The following is a 21,351-nucleotide window of genomic DNA, read 5'->3' as shown; positions in this document are numbered from 1 at the left end:
GGTATTCATGGTGGAGACTTAAAGGACAACAAATTTGATCTGGGCCCATGATGACACTAAACTTCTATTTTCTAAAGTTGATTCTACATCACATTTTATAGTTCATTTAACATCTTCCATACTCAAAAACACCCCAAGATTGGTGCTAAAAAACAAGAAAAAGACAATGAAAATGTGCAACAGCGATATGAACACAAATCAGTAAAATTAAACCGCATCAGAAAACAGGCCACATTCAGAAATGCTAGCAGATGCTTTGCTGTCTAAATATCTAACTTTCTGTGTTGCTGTCTTCTGTGTGCATTCATCACATCAGGGACACAAGTGTAACGTTTTTCCTTAAATTGCTCTAAAACCACAAAAACGCTCTATTACATTTACTTGTTTAAATCTCAGCTGCTAGTGTAGAGAACGGTAAACCAAAAAGCCTAAACATTCCAACGGAGGGGAAGTTTCTCCCATGAATGTTAAATATATGTATTTTTATACGTGTCACACATTATAGATTTCTGACTTGAGTTGTAAATATGTAATGGAACACAATGACATAAATATTGGGACCCTTAAAGCTGTACTTGATTTTAGCAAATAACTTTTTGTTATATTTGTGGAGACTGTCACAATATCCACACAGTATTACACGAGACATATAATCTATGAAAAAAAATCATGTTCCTCTGCCTCCTCATATTGCTTATATTGGCATAGCGACAAGAATTTTACTCATTTCATATTAGTAATCCATAAGTACTGATGAGGAAAAAGGTCTGACAATCAGCACATATGCCAAGTTCTGCCATCGGAAGCTGCAGGTGGTGATCACCAGAGACGAAAAGGGTCAAGTACGTAAGCCAACCTTGGAGAAGATTTACCACAAAAGGCAGGCCATTGTCACTCAGAGACGTCTCTAATGCAGCTGTCAATCATGTCAATCACTGCTTGTGAACTGCGGCCAAACTGTCAAACTAGGCAGCGCTTATCCAATATAAAGATTCTGTTACTGCCCTACCTATTTCTCACCTCAAAAGTTTCTAGAAACATAAACTGCTAAGCTGAAAAATGAGGTTTTCTGCCATGTTGGAAACAGTCAAGCAGAAAAACTAAGCAGCACCCACAGTCCAGAGCACATGTTCTCACCTCAACATATCAAGATGTGAAAGATGGTTTTTGCATACTGATTTGTTTATTCTCGCTCAACCATTTAAAAGGTAGATATGTCTGACATCTCATGCACTCTTAAGTCCAGACTGGAAAATGCTTACTTCCACGATGAAATGTATGCTTATTTCTTTGTGTCTTCTGGATTTGTTTCTACATGGTTTGGCACAATGCACAATCCAAGCCTCAGAGTTTAGTCTTGAAGGAGATTATCTGCTGGGTGGACTTTTTGATATTCATCATGACAGTGCCCCTGTTTATCATAACCGACCAGAAGCCATCGACTGCTCCAGGTGAGTTTTAAAAAATGAATCTGAGAGGAAACACCTGGTGTAACTGATGACAGATGAAACATCCAAGAGTTTTCTTTAAATTTTCAAGTCAGTGGATATTGCTAGTAGCACACTTTACATTAAAACCTATTTGATTGTTATATTATCAAAATAAAGGACATCAATTCTGCATTATTATCATATCCTCTCTTACTATTGCTATCCTCTGTCTGTAACAACTTCACAAACAATATCTGAAAGGTGAAACTTATTCTCACGATCTCTCTCCACAGCAAACCCTTTATTAATTCAAGTTATCGAAGGTTTCAGGTGATGAGATTCTCTGTAGAGGAAATCAATAACTCTACCAGCCTCCTGCCAAACGTATCTCTCGGCTATGAGATATTTGACCACTGCTCAGATACACACAATTTTCCAGGCATTTTCAAATTCTTATCAGAGGCGGGCTTGATCCAGTCTTTGGTCGAACCACACAAGAATCTGTCCAAAGTAGTGGCAGTGGTCGGCACTTATACAAGCCCTCAGGCCCTGAGTGTAGCCCCTCTCTTCATGACGAATCTCATTCCTATGGTAAATTTGCCAACTACTGTGTTTTACTTGCAATGCAAAAAGTTAGGATGTTGTAGTCAAATTATTTTAAAACAATGCAATGATTTGCAAATCCTTTTGATGTTCAATTGAATACAGTACAAAACCCAATTCCTTCCGAATTTGATGCCTGCAACACATTAAAAAAAAAAAGTTTGGACAGGGGCATGTTTACCACTCAGTACGTTTACACAATGTTAGAAGAAGATGAATTGTTGTGTTTGTCCAACTAAAACAGGACTTTAAAAATACAAGTAAACATGTTAGTGCCACTGAAATCAGACTAAATTGAATTTCTCAAACTCTGACTAACACACCAATATAATGCGATTGGAAGTCGAGCTATTCCATCATGTAAACACCCCAGTCGGACTTTCACTGGACTAGGGGATCTGCATGTGGTCCTGGTCACTGCGCCAGCCTCCCTTGGCAGGTAGACATAGGGTCTGTTCGTTGCTTATGAGGGGGAAAGAGGTGCTGCAAAATGGGTCCGGCATTAAAAAATGTAAGCACTGAGGAGGGGTTTGTGTTTTTAATTTCGGCTTAAGTCAGGGACAAAAAACTTTACAAGGTGGTAGTTTCTATCTATTTTAAATAAAGAAGTGGATGCTGTCTCATTGATTTGTTCGAAGAAGCTGGATCTGGGGCATTAAGTGTCGACATGCTGGGAATGAAAAGTGTTAATGATGATTCAGGAAATGAAGGGAAGTGAATTGATTTGTGGCACACATTTTAAATATATTTTTTTGGGGGGGTGCTTAGGGAAAGGTATCAACTGTTCAAAAGGCTCTAGTCCAAGTAAAGTCAAGAGTCACTGATGTTTTGGTCCAAGTGAAGATGTCAGTCTTTTTTTTACTTTGTCAAGTCTAAAGTAATTCATTTTATGACTTGAAGTAGATTTGAGTTCTGTGATTTAAGTCCACACCTCTTGTCCTTATCCTCTTTAGCCTGGAGGACATAACGTCCATGGTTTCCATAAACAATTTGAAATTTGGACTTAACAGACCACAGCACACTTTCTCACTTTGCATTTTAGATAAGCTGTAGCTGAATATTATTTGTAGCTTATGACTCAGGATAGTGAGATATTTCCTACAGTTGCATTTATTGTATTAATGAAATGGCAAAAACATAAAAAAACACATTGAGCTTGAGATGCAATTAATATGCTCAATAGTCGATTAACCAGTCAATGAGTATGTGTGTGTGACATACACATACAGCGAGCAGGGACCTACTGTCTGACAAAATGTGGGGATAGACCAACACAATGTTCAACAGCTGCAGCGATTTAAATGAGAAAGGCATAGCAGTTGTTTTTTGAGTGTTCGCATCCTTTCCAAGCTTTTGTTTCTTCTGTCCAAATGTTTTTGCAAACATTGAAGACATTAAATTCAAACTGATTGTATATTTGTAAAACAAAACACAAAAAACAACCAAAAAACAAAGTTTATCAGTTTGAACTTCCAATATCTTGTCTTTGTACTGTATTCAGTTGAATATGGGTGAAAACAGATCTGCAAATCATTGCATTCTGTTTTATTTTAGTTTTTCCAGTGTGTCCAACCTTGTTTGGAATCAGGATTGTACTTTTCAAGATACATCAAATGATTGAAATATATATATATATATATATATATATATATTCGATTAAAACAATAAGAAATTTTCTATTTCTCTTTTAACAGGTCAGTTATGGAGCTGCAAGTTCAGTCTTTTCAGGAAAACAGAAATTCCCCTCTCTCCTGCGTACAGTGCATCCCAATAAAGACGTAATTCAAGTGATTGTTAAGCTTGTGCAACACTTCAGCTGGCGCTGGGTTTCTTTCCTTTACGTTGATGATGACTATGGCAAAGATGGCCAGGACTTGTTCATTAAGAGGATTAAGGACACTGAGATCTGCCTTGCATACACCAAAAGCCTGAATCAATCTACAAATCACTCTCAAATATTCAAACAAATAGAAGCACAGAGGATAGGTGTCATAATTGTTTTTGCTCCTGAATGGACTGCTGAACCTCTCATTGAGGCAGCAATAAAACTAAATGTCACAAAAAAAAGTGTGGATTGCCGGGGATGCATGGTCCTTAAACAAAGAGATCCCCAAGAAAAAAGGCATCAGAAACATTGGAACTGTACTCGGGGTGTCTCAACCAAGAATGACAATACCTGGTTTCACTGATTTCATTCATTCTTCCAGAAGCCAAACTCATTGTGAAAAGGCAGAACAAAACATGCTTTGTAATCAGGTTTGCAACTGCAGCAGCCTGAGTGCAAAAGATGTCATCGCTGCAGACCCATCTTTTAATTTTCCTGTTCATGCTGCTGTATACGCCATCGCTCATGCCTTACACAATGTCTTGCAATGTGGAGCCGGCAGATGTAATACCAACATTACAGTGTACCCACACATGGTAAATATTCTGACAATGCAATCATTTATTTAATTTGTTCTCTTTCTGATTTGTGGACATTTATGTTTTCTCATTTGTATGTTTGTTTTTACAGGGAAAAAACCTATTTGAAAATTACCAATGACAATAGTCTGTTTTGATGTTATGTATAACACAAGAAAAAATCACTGAAGAAAATCCATTTTCACCATTAGGAATTAGATAACAGATCCACACATTCCCTTTAGCTTTCAGTGGTATATTTCAAAGAGAGCAATGTTTCATCTTTGCGAGACGTCTCTCACTGGATTTCTGTGAGGCTGAAATATTGCTGTAGTTGAATTTACTGTGAGCTACCTGCTCTGTGTGCAAATGTTTTGTCTTATTTCTGCAAGGTGATCCTGCACTAGGATGTGCATGCTATTTACTTAACCATTTCCTAAAATCTATAAAATCACACTGCAGTTCTTCTCTCTACAAGAATATTTTTAAAACGTATTTAATCAACACCTCTCTTGTTCACTGTGAACACATCAGAGTAAATCTGAATTTAATGTACCTTCAACAGGTTCTAGCAGAGCTAAAGAAGTCCAAGTTCACACTTTTAAACCAGACTATTCAGTTTGATGAGAATGGTGACCCAAACTACGGATCCTATTCTGTAGTTTTCTGGAACAAAAGTGGTGATGCAGAGGAGGTTGGCTTTTATAATTTTCACCCACCGTTTGATTTCTTCATCAACAACAGCAAAATTCAGTGGTACACAAAGGGAGAAGTAAGTTGGTTTTTTTTTTTTTTTTTTGCAAAAAATTCAACCATATCACAGGACACTCACTGATTTCAAGTAAATTCACACCAATATGGCACAACCCGGACTTTCAAATGAAAAACAAACCTCTAATATTCAACTCATGGGGAAAAAAAAAGGCTCTACACACCTGGAGCATATATTTGAAAACCACTCACTGATACCATATGATATCAGTGGTAACAGCTTCCTGGAATATAAACAACTGAAATACTGTCTTAAAGATCAAATCGACTTGTTAAATAACACTCCTCTACCAACCCCTTCAACTGAGCAATTAACACAACCACTCACAAAAAAACCCTCTCAAAAATACACAAACTTCTGTCAAGAACAGACGACAATCTCGCCATTCCAATCCATAAATTGGGAAAAAGACCTTGCTATTACCACCAATAACAACTTCTGGAAACAAATTTGCAAAAACACCTTCTCAGTGTCATCAAACACGATAATACAACTAATTCAGTACAAGATTATACTCAGCGTATACTACACACAACATAAATTGTACAAAATGGTACTTATAGACAATGACCTGTGCACACAATGTACACTAAACACCACAGATGACTATTACCGTGCCAATTGACTCTGCCCTCCGATATAAACATTCTGGACAAATGTCACGCTCAAATTATCTTCCATTCTGGGTTGCAGCATTCCAACCTCGCCGTCTCTATGTCTCGTAGGAGACTCCTCCACAGTTGAACTGCCACTCAGCCATATACAGCCAATTTTGATTATAGAAACCAAATCAAATATAATGATACATGCAAACCTACACAATCAAAACTGCTCCCCTATGTCCTTGTTGTTGTTATTCTGACAACCATTATTATCATTATTATTATTATCATTATTACCATTATTGATGTCGGTAATGACAACAACAATGATATTGTTATTATTAAGGTTATTTATTTCTAGTTCATACATATACACTGCTTGAAATTTTACCCCGTAGTTATTTATTTTATTATTATTATTGTTGTTGTTATTATTATTCCATCTCAATATTGATATTCTCACTCTTATTACCAAATACTGCTGTCACTGCAATTATTCTTATTACCGCTATTGTTTTTATTATTATTATTACTATGGCTATATCATTACTGTAAACGTGGGTAGACATGCACATGTGCATGTAAAAGGAATGTGTGTGGATATATTTGTGCTTGTATACATGTAAGTGTAGTTGTGTATATATGTGTGTGTATCTACAGTATGTGTATATATATGTTTGTGTATATGTGGGTATATATGTATGTGTGTATATGCATATATGTAAATCATACATTTATACATGTTTATTATAGGTAGTGGTGGTATTATTATTATTATTATTATTATTATTATTATTATTTGTAATTCCTAATTATTACTAATTGCAACCTTTCGTTAATTTCGTTGTTTTTTTTTATTTAAAAAATAAGTTGTTTTTTCAAAACAAGATTGATATTTTCTGTTCATTTAAAAATATAATGTTTGATTTTTCCACTGCAGGGATGTGTATGTGTATGTGTGTGTGTGTGTGTGTGTGTGTGTGTGTGTGTGTGTGTGTGTGTGTGTGTGTGTGTGTGTGTGTGTGTGTGTGTGATGAGAACTCGTGTACAAATATTATTATTTAAAAATAGATGTGACAGGCAAAACACATCAGGATATCAGGAATATCAACCTAAGGTGGCTGTTCATCGAGTCATTTGCAGGGGCTGTCTAGATATAATTCTCAATGTCAATTACATATAACAGACCCCGTCTAGAGTTTTAAAAGCTGTATAGGCCTAAACACTGCTACCTCTCTGTCATTTGCCTCCACCCCTTTCTCTTTAAAATACATTTACTTTTCTGCTAAATAATTCTCTCTTGTACAGGTACCTGCTTCACTGTGTTCCTCAGAATGTCCTGAAGGATTTAAAAAAAAAAAAAAATGGAAATCCACAGATGCTGCTTCAACTGTGAAATCTGTCCAAAAGGAACTTATGTCAACATCACAGGTAATGTATGAGTCAACATTTGTGAACATAAGTCGAGTGAATGACATCATGTGCAGTTTAGTTGGGCTGAATGCTGCATTAAGCACAGGAGCATGCACTTCTTCTTCCATGTGACTAAATGTAATTTACTTACTTTTTTAGTAAATGTTTTAAGTTAATTATGTCAGACTGAAGTTACAGTGCCTACAGCTTATTTGTGGCTTAATTCTATATCCAGAAGGAATGCTACTACAGGTAAATTAAGGTAAAAGAACATGAGCAAAACTGTTTTGTCATTCTGGTTTTGATAGGAGTTAATATGAGATGATTCAGCTTTTTTAAAGCTAAGAGGGTATGACAGTCATTTTATGTTGACTGACCAGACTTAAAAGACTTCCATGTTCCCTCAAACACTGCACATGCAAATCAAGATACAGCAATTAATAATTTGAATTAGAGAAGGTAGTGGGAGCACTTATGGTAACCCTCAAACCACCGATGCTCATTGAAGGGAATACTTTAAAAAAAAAAAAAAAAAAAAACAAAAAAAAAAAAAAAAACGTTTAAAAATTAAGTTCCAGGCACTGAGGTTGGTTTGAAAAGCATAAAAGGTCTTTAATTCATAGGGCTAGAAAGTTAAAAAATACACCAATGTGTATCATCTTGTGCCTTATTCAGGGTGTAGTCACACACTGAGACAAAGAGAGTGATTATAGCAGCAAATATCCTAAATAAGAACTTTGACCTTTCATCCTTTTTATATCCTTTATATATTATTAGTTTTCTTCCCTTTGTTGTTGGATTATGTTGACATGATGTAATTTATTTAAATTACAAATCCCATATTTTCCATACTTAATATACAGTTGTTGTTTGTTGTTATTGTTTGCTTGTTTGTTTGTTTTCTTGTTGTTTGACTACATTGCTAATATTGATATCATGTGATTGCTTTGACTGTAACAGTTTAAAGTTGGTGTCTTAGTAAGGATTTTCATAATCTATGAGTAGGCCTGTTTTTGGTATTCTCAGTTTTGTATCTGTTGTGTTTTTTGTTTTATGTCCCTAGTGGCCAGAAAAAGATGTTGTTGATGCTTTAACAAGTGCACACCTTTGGAGACAACAACTATAATCACTCTCTTTGTCTCATATGAATTGGCCTATTTATACATAATAAAAAAAAAAACTCATAGTTACAGTGCACAACATTAATGATTGGCTAAGTGTTACTCATAAATCCTTGTGCAATCATATGGGCTAGCTAATGCTAAATAATTGCGTGGCATCTAGCGGAGAGATGAACTCTGTCTTTTTCTCATGTAAAACAGAGGATCCCTACAAGTGTATCAAGTGTAAGGAGACAGAATGGTCTGCAGCACGAAGTACATCCTGCAGTCTGCGGGAGGTGGAGTACATCCCATTCACAGACGGTGGGGCTATACTGATCATGGTCGGGGCCTGTGCGTTGGTGGGCCTCTCACTAGCCATGTCCGCTCTGTTTGCCATCAACTACAACACACCTGTTGTCAGATCTGCTGGGGGACCAATGTGCTTCTTAATTTTAGGCTGCCTCAGTCTGTGTAGCCTTAGTGTGTTCTTTTACTTTGGTAAGCCAACAACTTCATCTTGTATCTTAAGGTTCTTACCATTTTTCTTGTTCTACACTGTTTGTCTCGCATGCTTTGTTGTGCGCTCTTTTCAGATTGTTTGCATTTTTAAAATAGCTGCCAAATTTCACAAGATCCACAGCTGGTGGATGAAATATCACGCACAATGGCTGATCATCTCTGTGGCATTTGTTACTCAGGCACTCTTACTTATAATTAGCAATAGTTTTGCACCCCCCAAACCCTCCAATGAAACAATGTGGTACCCAGACAAAATCATTCTTGGTTGTGACATTAATTTCAAAACATCCTCAGGTCCTGTGGTTTTACTTTTATCTTTGTGTTTCCTTTGCTTTATTTCCTCCTACATGGGAAAAGACCTCCCAAAAAATTACAATGAGGCCAAAGCAATAACCTTCTGCCTGCTCCTGCTGATCCTCACCTGGATCATCTTTGCCACTGTGAACATACTTTACCGTGGCAAACACATCCCAACAGTTAATGCTCTGGCAGTACTTGCCAGTCTTTACTGCTTTCTGTTGTTTTATTTCCTCCCAAAATGTTGCATCATCCTTTTTCAATCTTACAAAAACACACAGGAATACTTTCAAGGTCTCATCCAGAGTTATACCAAAACCATCAGCCAGTAGCAGCTTCTGTAAAATATGTGTTATTGTATACAGAAAAAGAGGTGCCTCAGGCTTTCTGAACACTGTCCAGGAAATTATAAATTGTTGTTTTTTAAGAGGAGAATGAGAAACTAAGTATTACGTACATAGTAGTTTAAATCTTTGTCTTGGTTTTGTCGTAAAATGATCATGTTACATATATTTTTGGGTTGAGTTTGGGTTGAAATTATTAATAACAATATGCATTGATTTGTTTGTTTCTCATAGTCCTAATGAGAGACTCTGACTTCACAAACTGTCATGTGTTTTAACAAGTGTCTGGTTGCCTTTGTAATAGTATTTGTAGTGGTGGCATTGTTGTGCACATGGATACCCTTATATGACTAATGCATCTTTTTTAATTGAAATAATTGAAATTTTATAGTGCTTTCTAAAATGCAAATGTTCATATCATGTACACACTGACAGGAGTTTCATTCTCTCCTGAAATATATATTTACCATAATGACCTGTAATGGGAGTTCCCATTTCTCATCATCACTCTCTCTTAATCATATCATCATGAGTAACACTGTCTGTTTGATCACATTGTTAGTGTCTTGTGACAAAACACTGTGTGTAATCTTTTGGTGTAAATCCTTCTTCTGTCTGTACTGTGCATGATGATATATAGTGTGTGATAAACCATATCATTGTTTGTCTTTGTCCTGTTGGAAGGACAAAGTGTAATTAGGTTAACATAATGCACTGTTTTTTATTCCTGTATCTCCTCTGCTCCTCATCCTTTTGCGTCAACTCATGCTGGAGAGAGCAGAGGTCCAGCTGCAAATGCCTGAATTAAACTATTAGAAAGACAACTGTTGGCTCAGTGTTGTACTTAACAACATTTCCAGAGCAGCCCTTAAAAACATATTTAGGATGCTGTAAAATGAATGTCAGAAGATTTATATTAATATGTGACACTAAACATTAATATAGTGCTATTATAGGCTACTGCTGTATATTATTCGTTGGCATACTGTGTATATTTTCCTCACAGGGAAAAACTGTTTTCTCTAAAAGACAGGTTTCGACCCTCCTCTCAGCTTGATAAAATCTGCTGCTTTTACTGTAAAGGGTTAAATAGAAATGAAAATAAGATTTTCACAAAGGTGCCACATAAACTAAAGCTGGCCCTAATCTGGTTTTCATTTTTCATTTTCGTTTGTCGAATTTTTTTTTTTTTTTACTATTTGACTAAATATTTGCAAAACTAATGATACTTCAAACAGCCGCAGCTGAACCCTGTGTTTAGGGCTTACTAGTAGCTATATGTTGATATCATATGCCAAAATATCCAAAAGACAGTGACCATAGTAACATGTTCCGCAGTTGTATCAGCACCTAAAAAGTGTTTAATGTAAGCTGACCGTTAGTGGGATGGTGGCCATCAGACCATCTAACTGTAAGATAAATATAAATATATGTTATCTCAATAAGAACATACAGTTACGGCCATGGGATGCTGCTAACTATTTGCAAGAGCATCAAGAACACATTTATTTGCTTGCTAACATTGACAGCTTGAGCACTGAGGTGACATAAAATGTGTGATTTAAGTGTGAGATGGAAAAAAATAGACAAACAAACGAGCGCTACATATAGAAAGTCTATCTTCACGTAACATACAAAGATATAAAATGTCACAATATGGGCCATAATGTTGATTAATAAGTGATCTCTTGGAACACAAAAGCATATCAAAGCATATGGCTGCTATTTACCATAACTTATTAAGTATTTCACCACCTCACATGGCTTCCGTAATACTATTTATTTATGATTTTTATTAGTCATGGCATCCCCTTATAACTTATCTCTCGAGCAGATGAGGGCCCGTCCCTTTCTACCAATCAGAACAAGTTGTTCCACCCCTTCCTCTTCTTTTTTTTGGCCTGGCCATCTGTTTTTGTCATTCATAGCATGATTGCAAATTATATTCTTTAAATGATGTATTTGGTCAAAGTTTAAGTCATGCAGAGCTTATTTGTAGTAGATGCAACATTTTGACGTTGCACTTTTGAAAACTCTTGTAAACCTGTCTTTACAAACTTTCAGATTAAGTCATGTCAAGGTAAATTAACATGTTTGAGCTGTTTTGGCCATTATATAAAAGGTTTATCAAAACAAATGCCACTAATTTAACATTAAAATCACATTTTACCGTGTTGTACTATTTGAAGTTTGTGTAAAACCTTGTCTCACTGCCATGTGTTTATGCAAACTGTCTGTCTTCTTGTGGACTAAGAGAGGAAAGGGGTTTTGCATCAGTCATGCAGCTGGCATTTGCATAGTGTATGAAAAGATCATCTTTGGTTCCCCTTTCCATGTGGTTCAAATAAAAGGCTGTGTTGTTTTCAACAATGTGAGATAACTGTAGTACTAAATAAATTTAATGAACATCAAGGAAATTTAATATTTGCTGTAGTCATTTGACAAGTACAATAGAAGTGGTGTTGTGGGATGTAATGGTGACAGCACATGTCAGCGGTGGTGTAAAATATGCCACACTCACTAGTTTGAGAACACCATTTTGTCCTATATCTAACATAGATTTTCCTTATTAAACAGAAAAATACAACTGAGCACCAATCCAAGTTTTTCTCTTTCACTGAGCTTAGACTAATGTTAGTTTAATTGTTAGTTTAATTTAACCCATTGTGAAACACATTTACTAATATGACAGAAACAGCATAATACTCACTAAAACTGTCTTAATCTTTTTGGTCATCTAGTTTGTACGTCTTGTTCCAACAACCACCAACTGTGGTTTTGTCAACTCTTAATTCACCACATTAGACGGAAGAAAATATGCTGGATCTACACGCTGTTTATTCTTGTGGTCTGTCTATGCAGTCCTGTGTCCTACAAATTACATTTATAGACCGAAATCACTGTGATGTTGCACTAACAAGAAAAGCCACTTCCGGGTAGAAAACTGGATGCTGTTTTAAATTGTGGAGATATGTAAACTGGGTAAACTTGTCTATTTCTGTTGTCGTTTTCAGTCATAACTGTAACACATGAAGATATAGAGTTACAAACAGTGGTCCAACCTATCCAATGTTTCGGTTGTGCTTATCGTGTGTTACTTTGCTAACATGTTTGATAAACCACATCTACCAGCATGTAAGCTAAGCAATATACTGCTGTGGATGGGGCCACAGCAAAACAGCTAACTGAGGAAGTGGTAGACTAGGAACTCTGCCATTCACTGAAATAAAATGGCTAATTTTATTTTTTGATATGACAGCTTCAAATCCCCATCGGTAGGGGCTGTCTTACAGCAAGGTGAAGCGGTATAAATATTCTCAATACAGCGTATACTTAAACTGAGGAGGGCCATTTTTTAAAGTTGCTTAAAACCAATCAATTAAGGCAGCATCGTTTGATAACATGTACAGTATGTGTCATGGCGGTTTTCACCTCGCAAATTATTGTAGATAAACATTGTGGTTTTGTCTATACACAACACATTTGAAACACAAATATGTTTTGAGGGAAATTACTAATTACATTTTAATTAACATAACGATTAAATATTGCTAATTAATGCATCTGGCAAGTTGCAAAAATGTTGATACAGAACATATCAAAAAAATGTTCACTGAAAACATATTTCTGTTATCGATAAAATGTTCAGAAATTGGCAAAATGTTCACTGACAAATGTATTTCAGTTTTTTATCCAGCAAAAACATTATTTTTTTGTACCCATGAAACCATGATGTTTGTGCCAAATTTGTAGAAATTCCCTCATGGCCCTCTTGAGATATCACGTAAAAATATCTCTCATTTACACTGGCTTAAAGCTTGAGTTAGTAATTTGTCTAAAACAAGGAATGCATAATTTCCAATACTGCCTGACTTCATCGTGGGACTTCACTCACGATGTAATAAAACTGGCTCATCATGACTATTAAATCATGTGTGTGGTCATCACATGGACTCTGAAACACCTGTTTAGATTATTTTTGCATGCTGATTTGTATATTCTTCAGCAAACATTTGCAGTTATCTGTCTATGACACCTCGTATACTCAGTGTAGCCATCACCACTGTGTCATAATCTAGAGGCTCACCCCACTGGAGTTCACATTTGGATTGGTAAAAAATAACTTCAACAATGAAACATTTTCTGGTTTCTTTATGTCTCTTGGGAATTTTTCTCCTTGCCTTGGCTATGTGCACGTCAGAGTTTCATCTTGAAGGAGATTACGTGTTGGGTGGACTTTTTGATATTCATCATGACAGTGCCCCTGTTTATCATGACAGACCAGAAGCCATCGACTGCTCCAGGTAAGAATGATAATAAATCTGAGAGTATATCTTCTGAGCACCTGATGTAACTGATGACAGATAAAACATTCAAGAGTTTTGCCTCAAAATCAAGTTAATGGATATTGCTAGTAGCACATATCCCCCTAAACAAATTGAATTAATTATCAAACTTCAAGTCCTTGTCCATGAAATCCTGTTTTAGATATCCTCGTCTGTGCAAAAAATTCACAAACATTAATATTTGAACTGTGAAACTTTTTCTCACATTCTCTCATTGTCTTCCTCTCTCCACAGCAAACCCTTAATTCATTCAAGTTATCGAAGGTTTCAGGTGATGAGATTCTCTGTAGAGGAAATCAATAACTCCACCAGCCTCCTGCCAAATGTATCTCTCGGCTATGAGATATTTGACCACTGCTCAGATACACACAATTTCCCAGATTTTTTCAACCTCATCTCCACCAATGGCTTGATCCAACCTTATGATGAACCACACAAGAATCTGTCTAAAGTGATAGCACTGGTCGGCACTTACACAAGCCCTAAAGCCCTGACTGTAGCACCTCTCTTCATGATGAATCTAATTCCTATGGTAAATTTCCCAACTATTGTATTATAACCTATTCTTACTTGTTAGTTCAAGTAAAAACATTTTACACAATTAAAGAAAAAAAATACATAAAACAGCTCTTAAATCTTGAGAATTTATAGCCACTGAAAATAATTTCAATTTTCTATTACTCTTTAAACAGGTTGCTTATGGAGCTGCTACTTCTGTCCTGTCAAGAAAACAGAATTTTCCCTCATTCCTACGTACAGTGCATCCCAGTCAAAATGTCATGGAAGTGATTGTTAAGCTTGTGCAGTACTTTAATTGGCGCTGGGTTTCTTTCCTTTACATTGATGATGACTATGGCAAAGATGGCCAGGACTTGTTCATTAAGAGGATTAAGGACACTGAGATCTGCCTTGCATACACCAAAAGCCTGAATCAATTTACAGATCACTCTCAAATATTCAAACAGACAGAGGCACATAAGATAGGTGTCATAATTGTTTTTGCTCCTGAATGGACTGCTGAGGCTCTAATTGAGGCAGCAATAAAACTAAATGTCACCAACAAAGTGTGGATTGCTGGAGATGGATGGTCCTTAAACAAGAAGCTCCCCAAGAAAAAAGGCATCAGAAACATTGGAACTGTACTCGGGGTGTCTCAACCAAGAATGACAATACCTGGTTTCACTGATTTCATTCATTCTTCCAGAAGCCAAACTCATTGTGAAAAGGCAGAACAAAACATGCTTTGTAATCAGGTTTACAACTGCAGCAGCCTGAGTGCAAAAGATGTCATCGCTGCAGACCCATCTTTTAATTTTCCTGTTCATGCTGCTGTATACGCCATCGCTCATGCCTTACACAATGTCTTGCAATGTGGAGCCGGCAGATGTAATACCAACATTACAGTGTACCCACACATGGTAAGTCTAACAATAATTTGAGAATTTATTTTTCTCAGATTTTTGGATGTTCATGTTCCTGACAAGTTTTTATTACAGAAAAGTCTATTTGAAAGTGACCAATCATAGCACAAAATACTCTTCTGTTTTGTTATTGCATATAACAAATGTAAACAAAGGCCCAGTCCCATTTCATGTTTTTGTCTCTACCCCTCATTTTTGAGCGCCACTTTGCTCCTTAGAACACAGTGAAATGGGACAACCCTGTAAGACCCTGACACCTCATCAGTATGCTGTCATTTATGTAAACAGATGTGACAAGTGATGCCAAATAGTGCGAAGATGTGTCGTCTTCTGCTGTGGTGATTTGGCGTGCGAGGGCTACAGACAACCTTCTGTGGTTGTCAGGGTGGTTGCCATTGGTTCACAACCTGACTTTCACGCGATCATTCGAAGAAAAACAAGTCACTACTTGTCACTGCTACATGGAATTGTGTCAAAATGCGGGACTTTTATGCTTGTTATTAAAAAAAAAAAAAGAACCATGATACATTGAAACAACATTAAACTATGATATTACCACTGTTATATTAGTATATTAAGAAAATACATTTGTGGTTTACTTTCGTTGCTAATGCAGCCATCTTGCCAATGATTTGTCATGACACTCAGTTTAAAGTGTGTCTGAAAAATCTCTGTTTGGAGGGCCATGTAGCCCTAACACTCCCCCCAATCCCTCTATCCCAACAAGAACTGGTACAACCTACCACTGGATGTGATTATGCAAAACAGAGGGGTAGGGCTAAATGGTACAGTCAAAGGGTGCATTGGGAATGGTCCAAAGTCTTGAAATCTTAACAATACAATAATGCTGATTTTTACCGATCAAACAACAGAAATCAGCAGACACATCTGCACACTCTGCTGATGGATCCAAGTTGGACACTTAAAATAGAGCAATGTTTCAGTGTCAAGGAGATCTTTGCAGAATGCCTTTATCCCATTAAATCTCTGGGAGGCTGAACATTTTCTGTAATTGAATTTACAGTTAACTACCTGCACAGTGTGCAAATGTTTTGTCTGATTTCTGCCTTTAGTAGTGAGTCAGTTGATCATGCACCTGCATGCTATCTACTCTTATTACCTTGAATCAAAACTTTCAGAGATAGATGAGAGTGTACAATCTAATAAGTCACACCTTAACAGCTCTGAAGAGGCATCACACTGCAGTTTCCCACTCCATAGGAATAATTTTAAAAACCCTTTTTAATAAAAATCTCTGATGTTCATGGTGAACACATTAAAGTTATCTGAATTTTGTGTATCAACAGGTTCTAGCAGAGCTGAAGAAGTCAAAGTTCACACTTTTAAACCAGAAAATTCAGTTTGATGAGAATGGTGACCCAAACTACGGATCCTATTCTGTAGTTTTCTGGAACCAAAGTGGTGATGCAGAGGAGGTTGGCTTTTATAATTTTCACCCACCGTTTGATTTCTTCATCAACGACAGTAAAATTCAGTGGCACACAAAGGGAGAAGTAAGTAGTTTTTTTGCAAAAAATTCAACCATGTCACAGGACACTCACTGATTCCAAATAAATTCACACCAATATGGCACAACCCGGACTTTCAAATGAAAAACAAACCTCTAATATTCAAATCATGGGTAAAAAAAAGATTTTGATATAATTTTAATAATGTTTGTTATTTTTTTCTGACATTTGCAGGGATGTCTAGATATAACACTCAATGCTGATTACCTATTTCAAACCTTGTTGAGAATTTTTAAATCAGTATAGGTCTAAATACTACCACCTTTCTATCATTTGCCCTCCACCCCTTATTGCATTCTCTTGCATTTACATTTACTTTTCTGTCATATAATTCTCTCTTGTATAGGTGCCTTCTTCACTGTGTTCGCAAGAATGTCCTTCAGGATTTTACAGAAAGTATAACGGACTCCACAAATGCTGTTTCAACTGTGAAAAGTGTCAAAATGGAACTTATGTCAATAGCACAGGTATTGTAAGAGTCACTGTGTGTCACTATAAGTTAATTTAAACATCATGCAAAATTCATTTCCAGGCACTTTATAAATCATAGATAATGTATAAAAGTGGACAAAGACAAAAACATGTATATTTAATGTTGGTAATGATGCTAGGATATTTGTCTTTCAAATGTAGTGAAGTCAAAGTAATAATTTTCCAAAAATAATAACATGCAAGGAAAGAACAGATACTCAAAACATGTACTGATATTTTTTTAGATGCACTACTTAAGTGAATATACTTTATTACTGTCCCACCCTGGTGTTAGGCGCTAGGTGCACAAAGTTTTTCTACCACTGGAATCCATGTAATTTAAAGCTTTCTCAGTTCATGTTTTAAATGAGATTACATCTCTTGTCACTGTGCCCTGTGAATTATTTGGATATCCAGAAGGGATGCCATTACAGGCAAAATCAGGAAAATTGGTAAAAGCTATTTTATCATTCTGGATTTGATGGGAGCTAATTTCAGACTTTCCAGTTGACTAGATGCACACACCAGTTCAACTAGAGTAATATACAGTATAATGTGAATTGTTAATATTTCCTCCAGGGTTTATCACTGTAAATTGCCTTCTAAACTGTTTGGCCTGTATAACTCACAGAGGATTTTTTTTACATTGAACCTGAATTTAACTGACAGTCTGTCTTTTTCTCATGTAAAACAGATGATCCCTACAAGTGTATCAAGTGTAAGGAGACAGAATGGTCTGCAGTAGGAAGTACATCCTGCAGTCTGCGGGAGGTGGAGTACGTCCCATTCACAGACGGTGGGGCTATACTGATCATGGTCGGGGCCTGTGCGTTGGTGGGCCTCTCACTAGCCATGTCCGCTCTGTTTGCCATCAACTACAACACACCTGTTGTCAGATCTGCTGGGGGACCAATGTGCTTCTTAATTTTAGGCTGCCTCAGTCTGTGTAGTCTTAGTGTGTTCTTTTACTTTGGTAAGCCAACAACTTCATCTTGTATCTTAAGGTTCTTACCATTTCTCTTGTTCTACACTGTTTGTCTCGCATGCTTTGTTGTGCGCTCTTTTCAGATTGTTTGCATTTTTAAAATAGCTGCCAAGTTCAAAATGGTCAGCAGATGGTGGATGAAATATCACGGACAATGGCTGATCATCTCTATGGCATTTGTTACTCAGGCACTCTTACTTATAATTAGCAATGCTTGTGCACCCCCCAAACCCTACAATGAAACAATGTGGTACCCAGACAAAATCATTCTTGGTTGTGACATTAATTTCAAAACATCCTCAGGTGCTTTGGTTTTACTTTTATCTTTGTGTTTCCTTTGCTTTATTTTCTCCTACATGGGAAAAGACCTCCCAAAAAATTACAATGAGGCCAAAGCAATAACCTTCTGCCTGCTCCTGCTGATCCTCACCTGGATCATCTTTGCAACTGTGAACATACTTTACCGTGGCAAACACATCCTAACACTTAATGCTCTGGCAGTACTCGCCAGTCTTTACTGCTTTCTGTTGTTTTATTTCCTCCCAAAATGTTGCATCATCCTTTTTCAATCGCACAAAAACACACAAGAGTACTTCCAAGGTCTCATTCAGAGTTATACCAAAACAATCAGCCAGTAGCAGCTTCAAGTAAAAATAAGTAACTGTATACAGAAAAACTGACAAGCTGTAGGCTTTCTGAATACTTTCAATGAAATTATACTAATTTGGCTTTACTGTAAAGGGTGAAAGAAGATGAGAGGAACTGATAAGATGTGACTGGCTATTAGGCTAATGTTAGAGGCAATCCAAAATCTCAATATGTATACATTGTTTTAAATAAATGTTTACATGGAGCTGCCTCTACTCCGGTTGACTTTTAGACTGAAACTTATACTAGTTATATTCAGTGTATACTGTTCTTTTATCATACTCCTAAATAATTTATTAGATCATGTTACTAATCAGCTTCAGATAATTAAGTGATACTTCAACATTTGGTAATTCTATTAAGCCCTGCACTGATTTACATATTTACATGTACAGCAGTTATATAACTGTAAGAGTGATGGAAAAAAAACATGAAATAAAACGTTTCAGATTTTCTTCCTGTTCAACTTTTGTAGTTGCTATAGCACTAATATCACCACATGAAAGCACCACTTTATTATGACACTGGCTACAAGCCAGACTCCCAGAACACCTTGAATATACGAAGTAGCATAATGATTTTATATTAAAGAGATTAAAGTCGGGGTGCAGAATGACAGTTTCTGTGCAGATGTATAGATTCTGATTTTGTAACATTTGTGCGCACAACTTTGTTCAAATATACATTTAACATTTACCTCATGTTCATGTCTGTAGTCTGCACAGATATCAACCTGCTGTCTGTGAACCCAATAGATACACATGTTGTAGCTCCGTATATGAATTCACCTCATCATGGTTGAAAGACAGCATTACACACAAGCTGACACCAGATTTTGTGAAGCTATTCATAAAATGTCATTGAGTTTGTGAGTTTGTTTGTGTGTGTGTGTGTGTGTGTGTGTGTGTGTGTGTGTGTGTGTGTGTGTGTGTGTGTGTGTGTGTGTGTGTGTGTGTGTGTGTGTGTGTGCGTGCGTGCACGTGTGCGTGTGCGTGTGTGTGTTGCACATGTTTTGGTACCTTGATTTTGAATCAGGCAGACATTAACCGTCCATCCGGATAGAAATGTTTGTGTTATCTTCGCCGTGCCATTTCTCCTTTGGACCAATTTCAGCACACAAGATGTAGATTATCAACACTAGAAGTGGATAAAAAAGCAGAAATAGAAAATATTATAATTTCAGTGTCATTAAGACATTATTACAAACACACAATGAAATGGATGGCTTATCATTTCTTCACTGAACACAGGAATTCTTGGAAAGTATACCTTGAAAAAACCTTGCAAAACGCTAAAATTTTCATGTCTGATCTTAAAATTACAGAAGATAATCCCTCATTAATAATAATAATAATAATAATAATAATAATAATAATAATAATAATAATAATAATAATAATAATAGCATTTGATTTATTCATGATCCTTTTTATTTTAGCACAGATGAAGCTTCAAGTCCTACAGATTTATGATATTACAGTTTTTTCAAGCTGTATCCTCCTAAAGAACCTCTTAATACTAATTCTACTTATTGTTCTGTTATATTGTTCTTTTTTGTGCTTAACAGTTGTATCAGCAGTGAAAAAGTGTTATCTGTGTGAGCTGGCTGTAAGTGGAAAACATGGCCATCAGATTGTCTTACTTTATTGGTCAATTAAGCACATAAAGCCACATAAAGATTTATATTAATATGTGACACTAAGCATTAATATAGTGACCCTACTTTCCCGGCCTCTGTGGCCTTGTTCAACAATGTTGTAGACATTAAAACTTATATTGCTGTTATAGTCTATGTACAATTATATTTTGTACATTGTACATTACATTTACATTTTGAAATCTTATTTGATTATATTATACTAACCTGCCTCAGAGCATTCTGTATTAATCCATGTAGAGTTAAAGAGTTCTGTTAAACCTGCACTGATTTACATATTGACATCTACAGCACTTATACAACAGAAGGGGAGTGAATCAATAACAACATAAAATGAAGCTGCCCTTTTTCCAAATTGTTTGCATATTCAAAGTAGCTGCCACATTCAAAATGGTCAGCAGCTGGTTGATGAAATATCATGTACAATGGCTGATCACCTCTGTGGCATTTGTTACTCAGGCACTCTTACTTATTATTGGCTATACTTGTGCCCCCACCAAGCCCTCCAATGAAATATTTTGGTACCAAGTCAAAATCATTCTTGGTTGTGACATTAATGTCAAAGCATCCTCTGGTCCTGTGGTTTTACTTCTAATTTTGTGATCCCTTTGCTTTATTTTCTCATATATGAGAAAATACCTCAAGACCCAAAAAATTATAGTGAAGTCAAGGCAATAACCTTCTGCCTGCTCCTGCTGATCCTCACCTAGATCATCTTTGCCACTGTGAACATACTTTCCCGTGGCAAACACATCCAGATGCTTAATGCTCTGGCAGTAATCTCCAACCTTTACTCTTTTCTGTTGTT

The 21,351-nt window shown here is 36.3% G+C and overlaps 1 protein-coding gene and 1 pseudogene across 1 annotated transcript; both read left to right on the top strand.

Moving 5' to 3' along the window:
- Positions 1 to 1,218: 1,218 nt before the first annotated feature.
- Positions 1,219 to 9,474, top strand: LOC121947260 (annotated as a pseudogene).
- Positions 9,475 to 13,617: 4,143 nt separating this feature from the next.
- On the top strand, positions 13,618 to 18,876 carry LOC121946998 (taste receptor type 1 member 1-like). Its single transcript, XM_042491855.1, has 6 exons — positions 13,618 to 13,790; positions 14,067 to 14,364; positions 14,525 to 15,250; positions 16,561 to 16,767; positions 17,129 to 17,249; positions 17,948 to 18,876. Exons 1-6 carry the CDS (start codon positions 13,618 to 13,620, stop codon positions 18,874 to 18,876), a joined length of 2,454 nt encoding a protein of 817 aa, XP_042347789.1.
- Positions 18,877 to 21,351: the final 2,475 nt, after the last annotated feature.

This window comes from Plectropomus leopardus, chromosome 8 (genome assembly GCF_008729295.1).
Source record: "Plectropomus leopardus isolate mb chromosome 8, YSFRI_Pleo_2.0, whole genome shotgun sequence".
NCBI classification, from domain to species: Eukaryota; Metazoa; Chordata; class Actinopteri; order Perciformes; family Serranidae; genus Plectropomus; species Plectropomus leopardus.
Note: the sequence above shows the minus strand (reverse complement) of the source record. Positions and strands in the feature narration are given on the sequence as shown.